At 45.2% G+C, this 23,352-nt stretch overlaps 1 protein-coding gene across 2 annotated transcripts in view; it reads left to right on the top strand.

Moving 5' to 3' along the window:
- sez6l (seizure related 6 homolog (mouse)-like) overlaps positions 1-23,352 on the top strand; it is a 43,901-nt gene that overhangs the window by 3,218 nt on the left and 17,331 nt on the right. For both annotated transcript variants that reach the window (XM_076757617.1, XM_076757615.1), the window contains exon 2: positions 22,332-22,787. In XM_076757617.1, the coding sequence (XP_076613732.1) occupies positions 22,332-22,787 (456 nt within the window). The remainder of the gene's footprint in view (positions 1-22,331; positions 22,788-23,352) is intronic.

Raw genomic sequence — 23,352 nt, 5'->3', positions numbered from 1 at the left:
AGATCCTCCGGCTGCAAACTTTTCAGAATACAGTAAGCATGAGAAAGAGGTGGAGAATGAGGGGAAGTGAGGCCGAGATGGAAAAGCAGCAGAGAATATGAAGAAGAAGAAGAAGAAAGTCAACGAAGAGCTGTGATCTGTATCTGTTAGTTAAAAAAAGAATATAATACTCCTCATACATACATGTGAGTTTAGCTGCTCACACAACACACAAAATAACAGTGTTTGAATTAATCTGATAATAAAAGATGATTCCTTCCATCCGTCTTCCTGCCTCTCGTCGTGGTGGCAGCAGGTCAAACAAGGTAGTCTGAACGTCCTTCTCCCCGTTTGCAGCTCATCCTGGAGGATCCTGAAGCTCCCTAACTGGTTTAGGATGAAGCATGTTCTGGATCAGCACTGAGGATCCTGATCACACATGGAGCAAACTCACTTTGCATCCATTCAGTCTATCAAAGCTCATGACCTCAGATTCCAGCCGGTAAAAGGTCCATATTACTGCGACGCTGCACAGATCCGCCTCGATTTCATGTGAGCAAGACCCCGACGCGCTCAGACTCCTTCACTCAGGGCTGCAGCTCGCTCCCCGGCAGAGAACCGTGGCCTCAGGTTTCTGCTCCAGTGCTCGCTGAAGGTCACGGTCTGATGAGGCCAACAGAAGCACATCGTCCTCAAAGAGCCGGGAAGCAGATATTTAACAGTCGAGATGATTCGTTGATTAATGGTAAAAACAGCCGTTAGATGCAGACGATGACGGTCGCAGTAGGAGCTGAGGTCTCGTGATGAGGACGTGCTTCTAATAGATTTGAATGAATTTGGATTTTTCTGTAGATCTCCGTTCGGCTGTGAAGAGCGAGCAGCTCTCTTGATGTTGGATTTGTTATGAGTGCTGAGACGCTCGTGTCAGAATGAATCAATAGCATTTGGTGCTGTTCTTATCTGTTCAAAGCATTTTCCCGTTCATGTATTATATCCTCGTGAATTAGACTGTGCTGTTTATCCGTGAACGATGTTTGACGGGGAGAAGTGCCGGCAGACTCAAGTCAAACTGCAGGAAGACGAGCAGCAGAGAGAAGGAAAGAGGTGCTTAGAAGACCGAAGCAGGCGGGAGAGCTGAGACGGAAACACAGAGCTGGAGGTGACCCCGTTTTAATCAGCGGCACTCTTGGCCCAGCGGCACAGCACAGGTGGGCTTAGAGGGGGTTTAACCTTTCATTTGTGGGAGAGCTCAGTGGAATATGAGCCCCTGATTAACACGGTTATACAGCTCATTGTGCTCTTAATGAAGACGCACTGCTGTGTTTCCTGATGAAGCACAGAGCTGCGGTCCAGGTTTGACGTCTTTACCGTGTTGGTCTGATCAACCAGATATTTTCTACGTGCTGCTTTAGCGCAGAGCATTTTCTGAAGCACGATACGAGATTTGAGTTTGATTTCCTGCTGGTTTCAGGTCAGTACAGGCGGTCTATCACAGGGTGAACATGGACTCCATATTTTATTGAAAACTGTCTGGTTTTCAGGGGGTGAGATTTGAGCTGGTTGCAGAACGAGGCTGTCAATAATCAATCAATAATCATTAGTTGCAGCAGAACTTCTGGCAAGCTTTGTGTTTGTATCACAGACTGATGGATCTTCTTCCTCTGAGTCATTGACCTCCATTAAAACACATCAGGGAGCCTCACTGCTGTTCCTCCATCACCATGAACACACACACACACACACACACACACACACACACTGTCCTGCTGCCACAAATGTGGATTAATCCGCTGCTGAAATTAGTCCCAATAAATACTCTCTATTTCCTCCTGCTTGCTACGTCTAAATAAACTAAATATTTCTGAGGTGTTTTTAAAGATTTTCATCTTAAGAAGAAACCAGTTAGCGAGGTCTTTAACTGGGATTTGTAAAAATGTAAACTATCATCAGCCTTATCCAAAACCCAAACACCCTGAAGACGGATGCAGATACATTCAGAATTATGATTTCATGTTGCCAGTGAGCAGTTTGGAGATATAAATGTTTCTGTAAGCAGTTGCTGTTTGGCAGAAAACCTAAATATTAGATTTCTTAAAATGCACCAAAAAGCAGAGGTTACCAAACAAAGAGCTTCGTAGATGAACCAAACAGCTGCCTGAAACATAGAAAATCAATCAAAAACCTGCTTCATAATTCAAATGGCTGAAAGAAGCAAAAGACTCAGAATCCTCCTTTGGATTTGCTCAAAAATATCCAAAAGACCAAAAGCCACGTTTAGATCCAGCAGTTGGTTTGAGGTCTTTGTCCTGACTGCTCTGTGTGTGTGTGTGTGTGTGTGTGTGTGTGTGTGTGTGTGTGTGTGTGTGTGTGTGTGTGTGTGTGTGTGTGTTTATCCTTGTTTGTGTTTGCTGCAGCTGGAGGAGTGTACGATGCACAAGCTGCCATCTCAATTAGCCCCTCCACTCATTAGGACCAGAAGTGAGAGCTGCAGCTTCTTGGTCTCTCACCCAGTCTGACATATGGTCCAGACCTCAGCAGCACGCGGACCAGAGACGACATCCCAGTGAATTATTCAAAGTGTGTGTGTGTGTGTGTGTGTGTGTGTGTGTGTGTGTGTGTGTGTGTGTGTGGAGGAGCTGCTCGGGGTGTTATGTGTCTCCCCTGATGTTCCCCTGGTTCTAACCTTCCTCCATGTGCAGTGTTGACATCAAAGGAGGACACCTGAATCAGTGCAGGTCTTACTGTCAGTCATGTCTCCACCTCAGCAGGTCTGCTTAGACCTTTGTGACCCAGTGCGGCTGTTTAAAGGGCTTTGAAAGTGTGTGAGTGTGTGTGTTGTTCAGTGCCAGTTGTTGGTGCCTGCCTCAGTATCCGGGATTATCCTCTGCAGGATGGCTGCAGGATTGCACGGATGCTGCCGACACTTCTCGACAATAGAAGCAATTAACTGAAGCTTAACTTTGTGTTTGTCTGTTTTAAACCATGGATGTTTGTGTGTGTGTGTGTGTGTGTGTGTGTGTGTGTGTGTGTGTGTGTGCTTCTGTCACCCGTCTCCAACCCTGAGTCTTTATTTATCAGAGCATTTGTAGAACAGGTTCTGAATGTGTGCACGAAATGAACACATTACTCCAGATGAATAAGAAGAATATGATCACGGGCTGATATCAGTATCAATAAAGACTCTGATATAAAAACCATTTTTAGGCTGATGGTAGCGTTTTAAGGATAAACACGTGAACAGGCTCCATGGATAAACTGAGCTTATGCTCGTTTTGTTTTTCCTGCCGGTGGATTTAAATTGCTGGATTACAGTTTGGATGAAATGTTTGCTGCTGGATGCACAATGATGTAACTTTATAGTCGACTTTATGAACTTTAAGCACAGATATTCTTCACCGTCTGTGTTTTGTCTGACTGTAGACATGAACTACGTGCTTCACAGTGGAAACATGAACGATCCGGTCTGGCACGTCTGTGCTGCGGCTGCTCGTTGTGTTTCAGTGACGTGTTCACTGACAGACCTGCAGACAGCTAACATCAGTTGATTTTGTGGGTTTAGCTCTGACTCAGACCTTCATGCGGTGAATCTTACCTCTTCGTCCGTCACATACAGACTCATTTACATACAAAATGCCACATATGATTACCCACATCCCTTTGAGAGTCTTAAGGCCTGAGCACACCAGAAAGCAGCAGATTCATCCACACGTCTGCGTCAACTATTTGGATCTAGAAGCATCCTGATGCAGCGATGAAGCTTTGGTGTTAGCTTTACATGCTAACGCTCCTCTAGCGTCCTGAGAGCAGGCGTGTGGGTAAGTTTCCCAGCATGCAGCAGGGTGACAGACTTATGGACATAAGTGTGCTCCTGCGTCGTTCTTGTATCTTGTATCGTGTTCTCTTGTATTTCCACACTGTTGCTGTAGAACCAGTGACTGGCTCGGTTAAGTCATCACTCCGCCTGCTTCTGCTTGTCATCGTGTGTTTTTTTGAAGCTGAAAACCCAAAATCATGTCACATTTCATCCAGCGACTTGTCTGCCTCTGTGTGGAGCCACAGTGACTCAGTAGAAACAAGATGAAACTGAAGCATTAATGGTTAAATTCCACCCTGAAAAAAATAGTTTCTTTGTTTTCCAAATTAAAACGTGAATGCACGTCTTCAGGAACGAGGGGGGGCTTCCAGTCTGTTGATGCTGGTGCGTGGAGCTGCTGTTTGTGTGTCTGTAACTTACCTGTGATTGGTCTAAAAGGTCAGGAGTGTGACACACATTCAGCATGAGAGGAAGCTGATTAATCAGATTTTGGGCACAGAAATGAGTGTAAGCATGTTTTAAAGAGATTGTTCAATATTTGTGGGAAAATATTTTTGTTAGCTTAGCAGGTTGTCTGTTAGATATGGAGCTACAATCAGCAGCCAGTTAGCTTAGCTTAGCTTAGTTTAGATTAGCAGTGAAGCTGGAAACAGGGAATCTGCTTTCTTTCTAGAAGTCATAAAATCCACCGAACAACACCTCAGTTATCATATTTATGGTTTTATGGGGGTTTATGTACTTTCATGCACTCGCTCGCTCTTTATGCTAAGCTAAGCTAAGCTAAGCTAAGCTAAACGTCTCCCTGCTGCTTCATGTTCAGCGACAGACGGGAGAGTGGACTGAATCTCCGGTTCGATGTCGGCCTCTGACTGGTGCCGAGCCTCCGAGGGCCCACGGAGGAATAAGAGCCGCCAAATGTTTTCATCAGCTTCCTGCAGAAAAGGGAAAATATTTCCCCTTTCAAAACAAATCTGCACTTACAGCCTGACTCCTCAGACGCACTTAGAAAGGGAATTGAAAATGTTGTTCATTTCTGCTCGGTGGCAAATGATGAATTGTGATCCAAAGAGAGATTTGATACGGTTGTCTGGGATTAAAGTGACAATTTGGATTTTCAGTCTGACTGAGTTACACACGCTCGAGCTCGTCCTGACACTTCGCCTCGTCAAGCTCACTCAGAGCAGATTGGCACAATCAAGTGCGTCTGCAGCCGAGCCTTTTAAAAGGTTAATATTTCAGTTCCCATTTGCCTCAAAGCTTAGGCTAAGCCCGCGCTCTGCTCCCTCATCTATCTGCCTTTGATATGGGAATCCCACTGAAGTAGGCCTGTTGACGCGTTCGACAAACAAGCGTCTGCGTGCGTGATAATCCACGCCGCGCCGCGCTGATAGCTACGCCTGTCACGCTGTCGAGTCAGTGTGTTTGTCTTCAGCTCGAATAGGTCTGAGAGCCTGCGGAGATGAGCCGAGCATTGTGGGACAGAAAGGATGTCTGCTTGTTTTTCCACCCTGATTGGCTCAGGTCTGGGCCGTGAGGTTCAATGTATCAGCGCTGCTCCGCTCGGCTGCCCGGTCGGGGATTGATTGATTGATTCCTGTCACGGGGTGTGCAGAGTTCTCGCGCCGACAAAGCCCCTCTGAGCTTTGGGGAAATTTATGGTCCAGCAGTTTCGAGGCGTGATGTTGGATGAATTTAAAGGCTGAGGAGATGCAAAGCCTCCTTCCAGACTGCAGCTTCCTGCAGGATGATGGCTGCCAGTCATGCTCTGAAGTGGAAGACGGTTGTTTATGTCAGATTGCTCCACAGACTTTTTCTTCTTATGTTTGCACTTTCACAAGTTCCAAAAATCATTAAAAGAAGCCGACAGGAGAGACGCTGCAGCTCAGTTACTCTGAAGCCGTTTCTCAAACTGAATTCATGGAGTCAGCTGTTGATAGAGAGGCAGAAGGCGCCAGTTTAAATGACCTTACTGCTGCTTTTTGCGTGCTTTTATTTTGCTGTATATTTTCGATTGATTTCCAGCCCTCCAGGTATTCCAGGCTTCCATTCATTTCCACACTGGCATTGCAGTGTAATGTAGCTGCATGCAAGAAGTGTTTTAATAAGGCTGAGAGCCCGCAGCGAGCGGCTCCGTGAGGCCGAACCGTTAAACAGAGAAACCAGAATACTGGACGGATCCTGATCTGATGAGGACAGTCTCTTTACTTCATTAACTTGCTGCAGTTATTTTGTCCACACTGCATTCATCACCTTTCAACTGATTGATCATCCAAAGAAACTCACCGTGGTGAAGAAAACAAAGATGATGATGCGTCCTTCATCATTTATTGTTCCAGACATCAAGCAGGATTTTTTTATATAAATATAAAATATTAAAGTGCTCTTGGTGGGACATCTGTGATTTGAGTCTTGGCTGCCAAAAACAGTCCCGGACATTATGAAAGAGATGAAATCAATCACGTCGCTCAGCGCCGATCTGCAGCCGTGAAATGTACACTCATAAAGTCCACAGACACGTTAGATGTCCTGCCTGCTGTCATCATTTACGGCCTGACTCCGTCGGCACCTTGTGCATCTCCTGAGCTGTGATCGATTTTTACTCAGCCAACGCCGACTTCTGATCATTTACTCATGAAGGTCTGGACGGGAACAATGCTGCCGGGCATTTTGGAAAAACAGAGCAGGTCATTGATCGGCGCTCAGGTCAGGTCTGATTCATCGGAGCCTTAAAGTAAAATTCATATTTCATCGCCCCTCCTGGAAAAAAGCTCCTCGCTTTAACAGTTTAGAGTGTAATGGACAGCTTTCAGAGCACATATATGATTCTATACCATGAAAGCCTGAGCGATGCACTTTTCATATCTGCATCTCTTCGTATATCAACTTGACGTCAGCAGAGAAGAAAACACGTGTTCGGCTGTTTTTAATTACTGTCGAAGGCGTTGAAACTGCCACGTATCTGGGTTTTAACACCCAATATTCCAGTCGGTGTTTCTCGTCACGGTTCACTTTTATTTCTTTTCTGCCTCATGATTTATTGCTGGATGTTTCCATTTGGGTCATGGCCGCCCTGAGCTCCACGCTAAAAGCATTCCTCCTCTCTTCTTTGACTCCGCTCGGCTCGGCGCTCTCTTTCACAATTGATGTGTCTGGTGAGGAGATACATGCACCTTTTCTTTTATTCATGGATTAAAAGCACAGAGCTCACATACCTGTGACAGGCCCTGAGACACACACACACACACACACACACACACACACACACACACACACACACGCTCTGATAGCGGCTATGAGCTCACTCCACCCGGAGATGTTTTATCACATCAGCCTTGGAGGGTAATTATTGGCTTTGTGGACATTCAACAGCGTTAGATTAAGAGCGTTTTGCAGATATTCTTTTCAAACACTTTGATAATGAAATCCCTTTTTAAAAGCTGAATCCCTTGAACTGCAAGTCACACAGATATTACATCATTTCAGACAGTATTTCACTTTATGCAAGCAGCTTCCAAAGCACATCGTGAGCCTTCAGCGATCGTAGCTGAAACTGCTGCAAAGTCACTTGAGAATTTACCAAATCATAGAAATCTGGTGACATTTTTTCTTATTCTCAACAAACACGAAAAGACTAAAACCAGCAAAATATTATTCCGTCTCTCAATACTTCCTGATTTCCTGTCTGTGGGTTTCAGCTTCAAGCCCATTGGTTCCCTCTGAAGACGTAAATCTTTAAAGATGGCTCACAGATATAAAGTTTAGCTGCTCGCTGTAGTTTTCATCAGTCAAACAGGAGGAAACAGAACATTTGTCGGGACTATTTTCAGCAGAGGATGAATCCACATTTGGTGCTGTGGTGAGCGTTTGTGGCTGCAGGACGTGTGTGTGTGTGTGTGTGTGTGTGTGTGTGTGTGTGTGTGTGTGTGTGTGAGGCTCACTGATGTGTTTTAATGGAGGTCAGCGGATCAGAAGATCCATCAGCTGTGATTCTCAGATGATTCCTGATCGTAGTTTTGGTGTTTTGTTGAAAAAGGAAACTCAGCAGGGATCGAGACCTGACAGCTGCACAGTCATGAACAATGAAATTAATGACGGCTGAATTCCATTTAGCTGCTTCAGTTTCAGGGTTCTGCTCTGACACACCTGAGCTTTTTCCTGCTCAGCCAAGTCAAAATGTCTGCTGTGAAAACAGGTTTAGATAATCTGTCTGAACCGTTTAAACGTCGTCTCTTGTTCCTGATCCCAGCTGTTCGCTCAGTGGGTGTAAAATTATCATAACCAATAGAAATTATAGACAAAACTATTAAAAAAAGCTGTAATAATTTAATGTTTATCCTTTTGGTTATGGTCATTTTTAGTATTTCACCTGTTCACCTGTGATCCAAACAGGTGTTTTGGGAGCGTTCCACATCTTTCCCAGTCTGTGAAACATGTTGCTGCATCAGATTCACAATACAGAGATCAGTGAAGCCGATGAGGAAGAACATTAAATGTATTGACTCTGAGCTGATTTCAGGTCAGTTTCGGTCCAAAGGAAACGATCGCGTCCTTCCAGCTCCTTCAGAGTCGGGCTTGTGTGAAGCACCGAGTGTGTGTGGAGGGACAGAGCTGTCTGTTTCCTCTGGCATCAACTGGCATCACTTTCTTCCATCGCTGCCCTCCTCTTCCTCCCCCCTCAGTCCTCCCCGCTGCTAACTGGAGGCAGGCAGGAGTGTGAGGAGAGTTTCAATGACTTGTGGCTGCGAGTGCACTCAAACAGCGATGTTTCTGCTCAGCGAAGCAGCTAAAAAACATGTCAGCACACACACCCGCACACGCACATTAGTATTACTGCTGCATACTTGCTGGAGACTGTATTCAGTCCCTAACCATTCCCCCTAATCCTAACCTTTACCATTACTAACTCTGACATTTCCACTTAATCCTATCCTAATCTTAGCCTAAACCCACATCGAACTCTGAAGCAGCCCTGAAAAGAAGGAGAAATGTTCTGACTCGGGAATATTTTCCTTTTCCTTCTTTCTTTTTAGGACGTTTAATCCTCGTGAGGATTAAATGTTTTCACATAAGACGACACACGGAGTCCCACCGCTGCAGCAGCGCAGAGCTGCACTACTTTAAGCCATCCCTGCCTTCACGTTCTCTCTCTCTGCAGCCACGACCGCCTCATCATTCGCACTCAGCCGGCGTCCTCCTGCACGCCTCGTCGCCTCGGATGCATACGAGGAGACGCTCACACAAGCGCTCCTCATGCTAAGATCAGCCGGTTGCTGTGACAAACATATTTATGAGGCGGGAGCGCTGATGTGAGAGGGTCAGTCATCACAGGAGGCGTCGGCAGTCATCTGTGTGTCGCTGACGTCCGTCTGCGGGCTGTGGAGCAACAAACACCTGATGTTTGCCTTTCTGTAAACCTGGTTCAGAAGTAAAAGAGGAGAGTCTGAGCTCAGGTGGAAGGAGGAGAATAACTTACTCCTCTTTATGCAAATGAGCTTTATGAGTGCTGAGGAGGTGGAGATTCTGCTCATTGACTGGATTTGTGTTGTAATGTTATGAAGCTTGTTTTGAAATTTGAGGACAAATGGTTGGAAAACATCCCGTCGAAGCTAAAATTAAGGAGGCGTGCAGATGAAACCAACGTCTGGTCCCGGATCAGATCGGATTCCTCTGTAGGGACTTCGGTGTTCCTCCTTTGAGGCGGGTCAATTCAGCGGCGTTCAGGAGGAAAACGGTGTGAACGGTGCGATCTGACTGAAGTGGAAATGAGTCCCATTTTCTTTTGTGCTGAGCAAATTATGATAATTTAAGGGAGTTAATGTTCCATGAAATGACTCGACTCAACCCAGAAATATTGTGCCGTTCAGAGGAGCAAAAACTGGAAGGGATGTTTAATTTTCACGTCTTAAAGTTTGTTAACTTTGTCTCTAAAGGAAAAGAAGGAAAGATGGAATATTTAATTAGCTGATTCTGATTTCTCTCCCGTCCTAATAAATATTTCTGTCAGGGATTCGTACGTTTGGTGATATCTGAGGATCTGCTCCTCCATTTTTAATGCTGCGCTCGGGCTTGTTTTCATTCATGGTGCCGTGTAATCCCACGCAGACTGAATGTAGTTATACACACATGACAATAATACAAGATTCATTCATTCTTTCATTTATACAGACATTTAGATTTGGTCTTAAGGATAAGATGTGTCTGTGTGAGTCTTCTTACCTGAAAACACAGAAAATAAACATTCTCCATAAGGATGCTCTTAATTTTTTAGAGCAAGATTTGTCGCCAGTGGAACATCTCAGTAGAACAGTAAACGTGTCAGCGCCCTCTAGTGGACAGACACTCTTTGTAAGCCACCTTGAATGTGTGTGTTTTTCCTATAGGGCCCTTTAAAGTCACTAACAATCGATCTAGCTGTCGCCGTCATCCTCTAACATGTTTTAATCCAGAGTTGCTTCTTATTGTCTTTGATTATTTTGTGGCAGGTAAACGTGTGTATTTAAGGCAACACGCTTAGATCATGAAATGTTATAAAGCTGGAAACGTGATGCTGAAACAAAGAACATAACCTATTTTTAACGACACAGATATCTCTGTGGGTGTCTGTGGGCCAAACCATGATGGTGGAGGAGTCCATAACAAAGTGCCTTTCTCGTGTGGCTGCTGATGGGTAAAAAAAAAAAAAAGACCTTCCTAGAAGAAAGCTTTGGCGTTGTTGTTCTACAATCCAATTGGGAAACAGTTTATATGGTTGAGCAACAGGATTTATCGCTCATTAATCACACGTGTGGCCCAGGGGAGAAACAGCGAGGCGGCTGCATGCCATGTCTACACAGAGAGGCAAAGAAATGAGTCAGAGAGGCTCTGATCACAGCTGAGACGGGATGTGGAAGTATGGAGGACGGTACGGTGGACGTGGAGGTGAATGAAAGGTGGAGGAGGAAACACAGCTGCAGCAGCAGGCTGGTCGTCATGCAGGAGGGGGAGAAAGTGGACGATGGGGGACGGTGGGAAGGAAGAGGAGCCCACAGACGATGCCATCTGCTCAGCTGAGCTGGTCATGGCTGGCTGCAGCAGCACCTGCCTCTGCCACACACACACACACACACACACACACACACACACACCAGCTGAGGCTTCAGGCTGAAACCACAACGTTCCAGCATCAAGTCTTCGCCGCTGAGGGAGACTGCATGCAGATTCCGTCTCTCTCAGACAATTCGATAAACATTCAAGATAAGATGAGACGTTATTGATCCGCAGCTTCAGCAGATTCACTGAACATGATCGGACAGAAAAACAATGCAGATGTGTTTGTCCTGATGTGAAACGCTGCAGTTCAGAGCTGTCAGTTGGTTTTCCCTCTTTGAATAACTGGACGTGCAGATGTGGCCTCTGCACAGCTGGATCCAGACAGGTGTGGACGAGGTAAAGCAGCGACTGCACACACCGTCATGATGAAGGTCACTCGATCGAAACGACGCTCACCTCAGGTCATCCTCCACAATTAGTTATTTTTGGTAACCCGTGTTTCTGCGACGCTGGCTGACCAGAGGTCGCAGAGGCTGACAGAGGAGCCGACACGCTCGTCTCAAGTCTCAACACTGCTGTGTGAACCGCGGGTCAGGCACCTCTTTTTTTTAGTTGTTTATTATTTATTTATTTGTTAGATTATTTTTGGGCATATTCTATTAGACAGACAGGAAGCGGGGAGACAAAGGTCGCCAGCTGGATTTGCACACACGGTCATGTGGGATGCACCGGAACCAATCGGCTACCAGGACGCTCCACGTGCTGATTGGTCCATTAAGCTTCTGTTCGTCACATCGCATCAAACCACCACAGCTGATCTTAAATAATTCCTCTTCAAGGAGTTTCATATTGCTGCCAATCTTCTCGCCGCCGCGTCTGTTTATGGTGATAAATCCAAGTTCTTTCATGTCTGTTTCAAAGTATTTCTGTCTCATGACTTCTCCCGTGTTTCCTTTCTGCTGCTTCCTTTTGAACATGTGTTTTACTCTCAGATGAGAACATTTGCTTCCATGCAGACTTAAACAGCTCAGCACACAGCAGTAGCCGGCTGGAAGCAGCATTAGCCGCTAACGCTAGCTGAGTTGACAGCCTCGCACATGTTTCTCCCTCATACGAGCAGCAAAGTCTGAGGTTCCGCTGGCAAACGTTCCACTTTATGTGTGTGATTAAGTGTTCTGCAGTTCTAATGCAAAGTGAGGCTGAAGGCACTCAGGACACGTCAGTCAGTGTGGGAGCGTATGGGAGATTCTGCCATGAATTATCGGCCCTGTATCGGCGTAATCTCCACCTCTTGCAGCAGCAGTTTGGTGTGTATCTGTTAATCTTTGCACCTCCAGGATTTACGTTTTATGAACTGACAGAAGGTTTTTCATAAAAGCTGTTAAAGTTTAAACGTTAACAAAAAAAGAAAAACAAATTTGTTTTTACTGGCACTTAATTCCCTTTTCCAATCAGCCACATTTAATTAATTAACTTTAATTAACTCTCTCTGAAAATGCTGCCTCCACTCTTCTGCATCATTAGTTGAAGGGTGTTTTTAATCCTTAAGCTCAGTGAAAATCAGTCATTAATTAAGCCATTAACTCAACAAACATCAGGAGTGACGAGTTTTGCTCCTCAGTGTCACAAATTCATCAGATCCTGATCAAATCTTCAGTTTTAATGAGTCTGTTTTTTAACATTTGCACTAATAAGAGTGGAAATGATATGGATGCTAATAAGCTTGTTTGTATAATATATGTGTCAGTGTGTGTGTGTTCGAGTGTGTGTGTGTGCACTGATTGCTTATCCGCATGTGTTCTGAGGTCATCGTTGATTGGTTGGTTCCATAGCTGCTCTGCTTTCGGTTTCAGGTCATTGAACCCGCCGACCCGAGCGCCGTTCATGCACCAGTCCTCAGATAGCATCGATCAGTGTGTGTGTGTGTGTGTGTGTGTGTTGGCACTCGTCACCTCTCACACAGGAAATCATTAAATCAGTGCAGTGTGCTTACCCAGCGCCTGAGTTTGAGAGGCAGAGACATTTGAGGTCACAGAGGTCATGTTTTACTGGAGACCGACTCCCAGCGTCTTCAGCCAATTAGCAGCGAGCGCTTGATAATTATTGTTCTTGTGTTCGTATTGATAACAACGCCGGACACACCAGAGTGATTAGTGAGGTCTGGGAATGCTTTTTCGTGAGAGTTTTTGCTTGTTTTTCAGAAACTTTCCTCGCTGTAGGAACACATCACTTTCTCTTATTATGTCACAAAACCAACAAACTGAAGCAAACTGCTCGATGTGTCATCTCGTTATAACAGGAAACACACGATGAAGATCCCGTATGACTGATGAACATCTAACAGGCTGATGATGGTATTCTGGCTGTGAGCTGCTTTGGTTTTTGTTTTTTTGTGGAATCACTGCGAGCGCCTCGATACGGTAACCTTGAGTTTGTAAGAGCACAGTACTTCATTTCCATCACCTTCATCAGTTACTTTGGTGATGTGTAAAAGCAGAGAAGGTGAATGTGAGAGCTGTTGGACTCGGGCTGCGGCAGGGCTGTGGCTACTTCCTGGAGGCAGTACAAACCAGCACAGGTCCACTTCACACTCACTGAACTCATTTGTTCCTCCAGCATCACCATCAGAGATTCATTTACCTCCAAATAACACTGACTTTTCTCCCGTATATTTAGCTTGCTGTAATAAAAACTAGGTGAATCATGAAGCACTTGTCAGCGTGCGTGTTGATTCACTCATAGCAGTTTGCAGTGGTTTGTGTGTAATGAACACGGTGCTGTCTGTTCCTGCTGCGGCACGTTACGCACCGTATGTTGACTCTCTTATTGTTTCTCAGCGTCACGAAGGTGAATCATTCTTCTGTTCCTTTGTTGTCCCTTCTCTGTGTGAACTGGAATGTATTGATAGTATATTTTTGCATGTAGGTCATGTGTGCACGTGCATGTGCACAGTACCTTCCCACCCCCACCCTGAAAAACAGAGCTTCCCCGAAAGCCACAGCGAGAGCAGCGTTAACTGATATAAATGATGGTCAAAAGTACATCATCATCATTTTGTGGCCAAGATGTAATAAACCGGTTTGACCCTTTAATAGGATTAATTCAGCTGCTTTTGGAGTTATCAGATATGATGTGATCACAGTTTCTCCTGCAGCTGAAGCGTTTGCTAACCCAAAGCTAAGCAGCACGTTGTCTTATTAGTGCAGCCAAAAACTGTTGTAGCCTGTGCACGGCTGAGTCGTGCTTTGTGTGTGTGTGTGTGTGTGTGTGTGTGTGTGTGTGTGTGTGTGTGTGTGTGTGTGTGTGTGTGTGTGTGCAGTTATCACAGTGAGTCTCCATGGGGAACGGACATGGCAGACAGGGAATGTATTCCAGATACAGTTTGCAGCCAGTCTCGGGTCTGATGAAGCCCTTTAAACAGCCACCAGCTCCTGGAATACAAATTAAACAGACTAACAAAGACAACAAAAAGATGAGCTTTTTCCTGTATTTTAGCGCAGTGGTTCAGGCTTAGAAAAACACACAATAACACACACACACACACACACACACACACACACAACCACAAAGGAGCCCGTCCTCATTGTTGCCAGGCGCCCCCTTTCAGCGCCGTTGGAGCCTTTTTTTGACACTGCTTTACAGCCTCAGACTTGATTGTGTTGGAGTGCCAATGAAAGCGTGCAGTCACTGAGGACTATTGAATTCTGCCTCCATCTCACTCTCTGCCACAACACTCGTCCTGTTTCGAGCACAAACTCACCTGCTCGGTCAAATAAACAGACGCACGGCCGCCATTTTTTTCCTCCTGCAGTCCATTTGTGAGAAGCACGCACTCAACATGCACACACCACGTCGCTAATAGGCTGCTTCAGCATCGTGTGGCGTTTAAGGTTCCTCAGCGAGACACGTTTGTGTGAGACCTACAAATGGAGGCAAGACAGAGAAACGCAATGAGGAGTTTAATGAAATTTCTGGCAGCTAATATTCACGGCGTCAGTCATCCATCTGATAACAAACCGACATCAACAGTGATGACACAGAGCGTGTCTCCCATTCACATCTGCCACAGTTCATTTCCTGCACAGTCAGGGAATTCAAACCAGCAGCATAATGGCCCTGAACGCCCACACTGACACTTGATACCACGAGTGGATGATAGATAAAAGAGGCGTTTGATTGTGATCACACAGGTCACCTTTGCACGTGGGCGCTGACGTCCACGTGAAGTTGGAAGTGAAGCAAGTTTTACCAGATTTCTCGTCTATTCAGCAGATCTCAGGGCAGCTCCAGCACCTGATCGATAGTCTGAACGATCAATAATCTGGCTGTCGGACAATCAAGTGGTTTTCTTTCTGTCAAAAGCTGTGTTTGTTTTAATAGTACTGCAGCAGTATTTTACATGCTGTGGCTTCAGCGTTCATGTAGTAATCCTGTCAGAGTGCAGCGTGAAGGTGCCATAAAAGATCTGAGGCTATCAGGTCTGTGCTGATCGGTCAGCTGTGTCACCATGGATCCACGTACGAGACGTGGAAATAAAGGAGCAGCATTGTGTTTTATTACAGAGCAAAGTAATAACTTTAACTGGTAATTTAAAAAGTGACACGAACCAACATTTTTTTCACTTGAAATAAGGATTTGAGGTCTAACCGATGAGCCTTTGTTTTCAGAGATTAACACTGCAGCATCTCGAATAGAACACATTTCACGTTGTAGGAGTTGATGGTTGGACTCGTCCTGAAGGGGGCAGTCCACCAAAACACTGCGTCAGAGTCTGAGCAGAGCACCTCTGGTTAGTGATGCCAGTCTCGGCTGTCACTGCGGATCAGGCTGCTGGAGATGCTCAGAATCAATAAAACTCTCTACTGATGTCCTGAAATAGGCACAGCTGTCCTGATTATTGTGAGCCACGGTACATGTTCCCATTTTCTTCAAAATCCTTGTGAAGGAGCAGCAAGTGGTCCCTTTCATCCTGCCTTTGGATCGGGAGGTCGCCCAGGTATCGCTGCACCCCACGGGGCCCCGCACAGCTTCTCCCACCGGCCTTTGAAACAGCGCACATCAAGGCCCGAACAGGAAGGTCTTCAGAGACCCGAGCCCTCGTGGCGGCACAGTGACCTTTCGTGTCTGCATCTGAATTTAGGTTTGGGACGTATGTGCAAACAGCCAAACTGACGAACGAGTCAGTGGGACGGACTGGACGCCGATCAGCGTCATTAAGGTCATTTCATCAAGTGCTGACAGCGAAGTCCTCAGTGAGCCAGAAGATAGACACTAAACCTTCAAACACATCCATTTGTTTACCAGCCTGTCCTCCATAAAAAAATAAAAAAGACCAAAACCAACAAGGTGCTAATCTGATTCTTAAACAGGAAGCAGATGCATGTGTGCAAAAACCAAAAAAACAAACATGCACTTTCATTTAGTCGGACGTGAACTGAAAGCTTTCACTGGTTAATCCAGCAGTATGACAGAGAACACAGTCACACAGAGGTCCAGAGGAAACGTCCTTCAGGATAATAAGTATGACTTGGCATTTTTAGGAGTGATAAGCACCCTGTCCTTCATTTTGTGTGCAGGGTCGGTAATGATCAGGAGCAGCGAGTTCAGGTTTCAGTCAGTATTTTAGACCTTTGTCATTCCAGCCGTGGTGACTAACGCACCTTATTAGGTTTAAAGTTGTTAATCTGCTCAGCGGCTCTTCTCCTTCCCAGCGGTGTGACCTTTTCTGCTCATCGTTCAGATCGGTGGTGCAGTGTTGTCCTGGAGCGTTGTGGCTCCTCGTTACTCCTCACTACTCCTCGTCTTGTGTCGGCCTTTTTTTGTTGTTGTAGTTGCTTTTCTGCGAGCTGTATTAATGCTGCAGTCCCAGCAGTTTGCTGGAAACAAGCTGTGGCTGATTTCACTGATTATTTCCTTCACTCTGACTGAAGGTGCTGATCACTGAAATCAGTTGTTTTTGGGGTGGAATGAAAATCTCTTTAAATGAGATCCAAAGGTTTAAAGCGACACTCAAACCTCAAACTACACAGAACCCGAGGGCTGATGTCGTCCCCCAAGATCCGTCAAATCTTTAAGGTTGTTTGTCGTTTCATCCTCTTCGTTATCTTCTTATCGAGTCGCTCGTCGTATGACAAGTCTCTGGGCTGACAATCTTTTCAGAAAGCTGAATGCCCCGTCAAACTACAGCTGTCACAACAGTGAATGTCACAGCAAATTTCCATCAAACAAAACTCAAAAATGCCACGAGTCTGTCAGCCCTCATCAACGTGTCTATTGTCTCCTGCCCAGAAATAAACGCTGCACATTAATCTTGAAAAGTGCGACGGGGGAAATTTGTTATAAACACAATCTGTGCTTTAATGGACTTCACAACATCTGGGCTTTAATTATTCATCTGATGAATGAACCCGGTGACTCAGGTAGCAGCACAGCTACAGAAGCTGTCAGCGCATTTTTCTGATACATGACAGGAAATTAATTGTACAATATGTTCAGCAGGCGCTGCTTTTCAAACTCCATCAGAAACAGCTTCACACACCTTTGATTTCTCGTTTTAACAATACTGCTGGAGTACTCGTACGGCGACATGTTTGGGTTCAGTGGATCAAACCAGAGGCCACACTTCAGCCACGGCTCCCCCGGTCGATCTGTATTCATGTGTCCCTCTCAGAACACGTCACTGCTTGGATGGTTCAAAGTCAGATGATGACCCTCTCGCTATAAATAAGTTAATTGGGATGAGTGCAACAACATAACAAAGGCACCATGAATGCAAATGTGTCACACACTGGAGACCAATTAAGGACAAAGGATTGTCAGCCACCAATGGCTCGAACGCTGTCTCCAGTATTCTGTCAACACTATGAAGATAACAAAATCACAAATGGGCCACTCGGGCAAAAAATGTCTCATTCAGATGCCTCTAAACAGTAATACTCTAATACCCATGAGCCTCTGCTGCTGTGTCCATAAAGCAGGCGCCGGCAGAGGCTCAAGTCAAGAGCGAGTGAGTTCAAAACGTTTTGACGTCGCAGTTTGGAACAAAACATGGCGTCGTATTTGTGGTCGCAGGCGGGTCGATTTGTTGCTTAAAGTTGGTGCTGTGATGTCACGGAGTGATGACATCATTACGAAATGAAGTAAAACTATGTCATTATGTAGAATACACGACATTACTCAAACTGAGAACTATGCTTGAAATTTGTTAGTTTAGATGTGTTTGTTTATTATCTCTAAAGTAAATGGAAAGCTGCTCTATAATCATTAAAGTGTGTTTAATGGTGGTTTTGGACTCTTTTGAAGTGAAACACCACAGCATGAAGCCTCACGCAAGTTCAATAAAAATTGATAACAAAGAAAATATGTATTTTACAGATGTTTTTCTAATGGTAAGTCTAAGCATTCTCAAAGGCCATTTATAATATTTATCTAGATAAATATCTACATCTATATTCAGTCAAACTATATTTAGGCCACCTATATTCATGAGACCATTTACTATATTTGTCATTTCAAACCCAGTGTATTAATACCTCTATCAGCACTGAACTACCCACTGAAGCGGTATCATTGTCTGAATTCCACTGGTTATCCAAAGTGCCAGTCATCTGCACAATCAGTTGCAATTGGCTGGATTTTTATATTGAAAAAACGTGAGCGTGGGCCTTCCTTGATGACATCGAAGATCCTAATTGGTCAAATAAGTGAGGGCAGCGGCCATCTTGAGACTAAATGAAGTTGTAAAGGTAAACACGGGGCAGGTTAAGAAGTGGCTAGTTTGAAATAATAAAACATGTTTTTTTTTTTTGTGTTTTGGATTAAATATTTTACTGGATTGGACCGTTTGGACCTTTGCCAGCGTACCTGGCTCGTTTTTGTCGGCGCGTTATCGATTGGTGGATCACAGAGACTTCATCCGTGAGTTACCTCATTAAGCTGCTGTTTGTTTGTTAGTTGTTTGTGTTGATTGTACCTGGTGTCGTGATTTTTACCGTGAAATGATTTACATCAATCGAATCATAAGAATTTTAGCTTTCCAACAATGGGCGGCACCAGTAACGTTACTAACGTTAACGTCGCGCTGCGTTCAAAGACAGACGGACCAGTTAACACTCTGTCAACCCGCAGGTGGACAGCTGGGGTCTTAATTTTCTTCTTATTTGTAAAAGAGATATAAACACAACATATTTTTCTGATCATGTAGGAGTCGCTGGAATAGAAAAGACTGTGAGACTTGTTTTGACAGCACAAACTGGCATCACTCCTTCCAGTGAAATGTTAGTTTTAGCCTCCATGTTAGCATGAACTAAACAGAATTATAAGATGTGATTGGATGATTCGTGCTGAAGTGCACCATGGGAGTCGTAGTTACCTTCTACTCCTTAGTTGTTTTTGTACACGCAGACGTGTCCCTTTGGCTTTTGACCAAAGAATCAGATATTTTCTCTCACAGCTGTTTTGTACTGTGTTCACAGCAGAGTTTCATGATCCACACTGTGGCGCAGAGCTCCAACCGTGAGTCATGTAATGACGTCTGTGCAAATAAATGGGATTTTTACTTCCGGAACCAGGCTTGAAATACGTCCTCCCACACAGCTCAGTTTAGCCACACAGACTCCCTCCTCAAAGATTTCTGCCTTCACCTCAGTGTAATAAAGGTTTGAAGTATTGAAAGCATTGAAACATTATATTCGGAAAAGCCCAAAGCAAGGTGCCTTAACTTGATAAACGTCTCATTATCCACAGAGCTCGCTGTTCTCTGGGATGTCATTTTTTAATCAAATGTAAACATCTGAACCATTAGAGGAATGACTGCGAGTCCCAGGTAAGGCGAGAGTTATCCAATCACAGAGCTTAAAATGCACCACTTCAAGCGCGTGGAGGCTGGAGATTAAAGGACGGCTTTCTGAAGTCTTTCAGAGCAATAATGAGGTTTTTCTTGTAATCTGGACATTAAACGAGCTTTCAGTTGAAGTGATGGGGACAGAATCCACAGCTAGTTCTGTACAAATGTATTTGAAAGTTATCTGACTTTAATTTGGAGGATTTAATATGAAGTATTCAGAACCTTTACTTAAGTAAAAGTACTAATACCACACTGTAGAATACTCTGCTACAAGTAATACATCCTGCTTTGAAAATGTTATTTTAGTAAAGTGTAATCAGGAAAATGTCCTTGTGATAATGACTCGTCACGTCACACATGCTGATTTATTGATTGGTGCAGCTTTAAGACAGTCGACAGCTTTCAGTTTTCTGTTTGGGACTAATGTGTTTGTCTTCAGGAGCTGTGCTTCACTTGACTGGGAAATTATTTTTGTCACGACTAAAAGCTTCAGGTAGCCCTTTCTGAGCATTAGTCAGCACATTACTTACAGCTACAATGGAGCCTTGACTTCTCGCTGAGCAATTTTGATCCTGATTGGAGGAAGCATTACAGAGATATGGCTCACCTGCCAACCTTTTCACAGCCAAATGGCCTGCGATAAATGATGTTCTGACAGGACGACGTTAATGCTAAAACTTCACCTCCTACTACCGGAGAATGAAAAGTCTATTCACCTGCCACCGTGATTAATGAGCAAGTTATTATAAAGATTCATGCGGCCTGAATTCAGAGTTCACGCTACGTTTCATTGGACGTTTCCTCCTCACCTGTAGCTGTACTGTGGCTTAACAAGCCTTATGTTCTGTATATCGCTCCACCAGCTGTGTGGGGGATATATTGGCTGATTTAAAAGACAGAACACTTCATGCGTCATCACACCGACACACAGAAGACGACGTCCTGATGCATGAAGTCAGACAAACAACAGTCGAGTGATGAATAAAAAACAGGCTTTAAAGTCTCCAAGAGGGATGAAAGAAGCCGTGTTCAGCTCCAGTTCTGCTAACGTTAGCATGTACACACATGGAATATTTGAGGTGAATGAAGTACTGCAGTTATAAGATTTAAATGACAGAACAGATGTGAGGCGTGAACAGTCGAGCCGACAGCCGAGTTATGAGATATTACTTTACTTTAACTGCCAAAACCCTTCAGCCACGCTAGCAGCTCAGAGACTGTACTTAGCACACGGAGCTTTGAGCTGAGTGAACATGCTAACATGCTCGCAGTGACGATGCTAACATGCTGATGGAGGAAACGTTTGGCATAAATATGCTGATTTACTGTATTGCAGAGTGTTAGAAGAGCTCGCTCATGTCTGTACGCTAAATGTGAAGCTACGGCCAGCAACCAGCTAACTTAGCTTAGCATAAGGACTAAACAGCTAGCTTAGCTGTTCAACCCTTTTGTTTAAGCTGCAGATTGTAGCATCAGTTTTCTCATCCCAATCTTCAGCTTCTGCCTGCTGTACGAAGCAGAATTTTAAGCTCAGTCATTGGATGTCTCTTGCTGAAATGCACCCTGGGAGTCATGATTATCCTTTTTTTCGTACGCTTTTAGTTTATTTCTCAGTTGTAAAGTGTTCCACTCGGTCCACGTCTCGCTCACATAGATCGTCTTCTGAAGTCTTTGTCTGTGTTGAGTGTTTACGTCTCCATAATTGATGTGATTTTCAGGCAAACTTCATTTAAATGACTTTAAATACCAAAAGCACAGTTACTGTAGAAGAGCGGAGGTTTAAGTGTGTGCGTGTGTACGTGTGTGTGTGTGTGTGTGTGTGTGTGTGTGTGTGTGTGTGTGTGTGTGTGTGTGTGTGTGTGTGTGTGTGTGAACCTCTGCTGCTGAGTGGCTGCCTAAATAATTGCAAGCTGTGAAAGCTGAAATGAGTTTCTTGATGGCGGCGGTTTGACACATGGCGTGTAATGCAGGTATATATCCAGAAATAAAAAAGTCTATTTATTTTCTGTCTGGAGATGAAAAAACAGCAGAACGAGAGGAACGCGCTCGTGTTGTTGACGACACTGAGAGGATGTTTCCCCCTGACTTACTTCCTCCTTGATGAAGATGACAGCAGCAGCGCTCCTTCATGTGAGTGTTTAAATGACACTCAGATGAAAACGAGGCTGCAGTGCGAGCGTTTCTCAGCTGGAGCGTACGGTCGGCTGCTGGCTGTCGTGAGGGTGGACTGTAAAGGGTGGGGGGGTGTATGTGAGTGTGTGTGTGGGTTTGTGTGTGGAAATGCTGCTGTGTGCTGTTTTTGAACTAAGCTGCTGGAGATGGCATTTTAGCATGCACGGCAGAGCGGTTTGCCTGTCTGTGCATTTCTTCTTCTTCTTCTTCTTTTTTTTTAGTTTCTCCCCCCTCCTCTCGGCTCAGCTCCTGTCATGCTTAACTGCCCTGTCTCCCCACTGCGCCGTGTTATTGTGGATGTATGTGTGTGTGTGTGTGCGCGTGCACGCTCGGTGTGTTTGTGTGGAGGTAAGCTCGACTGGGCTTTGGCTGTGCTGGCTAGATAACCCCACTCCTGATAAGACCAGCAGGACTGTGACAGAACCACCCAGAGTCGTGCTCTGGGGGCATTTTCAGAGATGTTTTTCTGTCCTTGTTTTCCACTCGTTTCAGATAAAGCGGCCCCCACAGCTGCCCCCTCTGCACAGACTCCAGCGGTGACACCGGGGAGCACAAAGGAAAGCAGCCCTAAAGGCAAAAGCTCCAGCGCGTTGGCCGGAGGTTTGCTTCAGTCAGTGCTGACTCCAAAAGGACGACTCGTCCCCCAGAAAGGGGAGATCGTCCCCTCTGCTCTGCCTCAGAACCTGCTCCCTCTTCTGGGCAGAGGGCTCAGCGTCAGCTCCCTCCCTGGAAGTCATTCCCTGGAGCATCAAAGCGGGGGATTACTGAGGAGGGTAAAACCCCCAGCATCAGCTGCGGCGTCAGGCCGAGGCAGCGATCCAGCTGAGCCTCTGCCTGCAGAAACACACTCAGAGCTGCCTGAGACTCAGACACACACCCCAGAGCAGGAGGCCGAGACCGTCGCTGTGGACACAGACGCAGACGTGGAGGCGGGAACACCTGCCGCAGGTAGAAGCAGGAATCACTGTCTGCATGCTAAACCTCACTCAGTCAACACCTGACACAGGGGTGGGAACGGAGTACATGTACCCAAGTGCTGTACTGTAGTACTGTTTTGACTACATTTACCTCCAACATCTACCTGCTCTGTAGCCCGACTCGAGGCTCAGCTGAGTGTCAGCGCCAGACTGAAACATCTGGTTCATGGTCCCCACAGGATGAAACCTCAACCTGACAGTTCCTGTAGCGCCGTCATGAGGCTTCTTGTCACTTTGTGCTCAGGATGAATTGAAACTGTAACTTTATTGATCCTCTGAAATTTCATCCAGTATTTTAATTTGTCCAGTAAAGCACCATGAAATGAAACTCCACTGTACTGTTGGAGTACGTTCCCACTTCTGAATTCAGGACTTGTAATGGTGATGGAGTATTTTTACAGTGTGATACTACTGTCTGAGTACTTCACTCACTGCTGATGTTCCAGAAACCTTGAGAAGAATGTGATGTTTGTTTGAAGTCGCTGTTAACAGCCGCACTGAGAACAGGAGCGACGGGACTTAAACTCCTCTGCTTT

This window comes from Chaetodon auriga, chromosome 19, assembly GCF_051107435.1.
Source record: "Chaetodon auriga isolate fChaAug3 chromosome 19, fChaAug3.hap1, whole genome shotgun sequence".
In the NCBI taxonomy this organism is placed as follows: domain Eukaryota; kingdom Metazoa; phylum Chordata; class Actinopteri; order Chaetodontiformes; family Chaetodontidae; genus Chaetodon; species Chaetodon auriga.
This window is presented reverse-complemented; position numbering and strand designations above follow the sequence as displayed.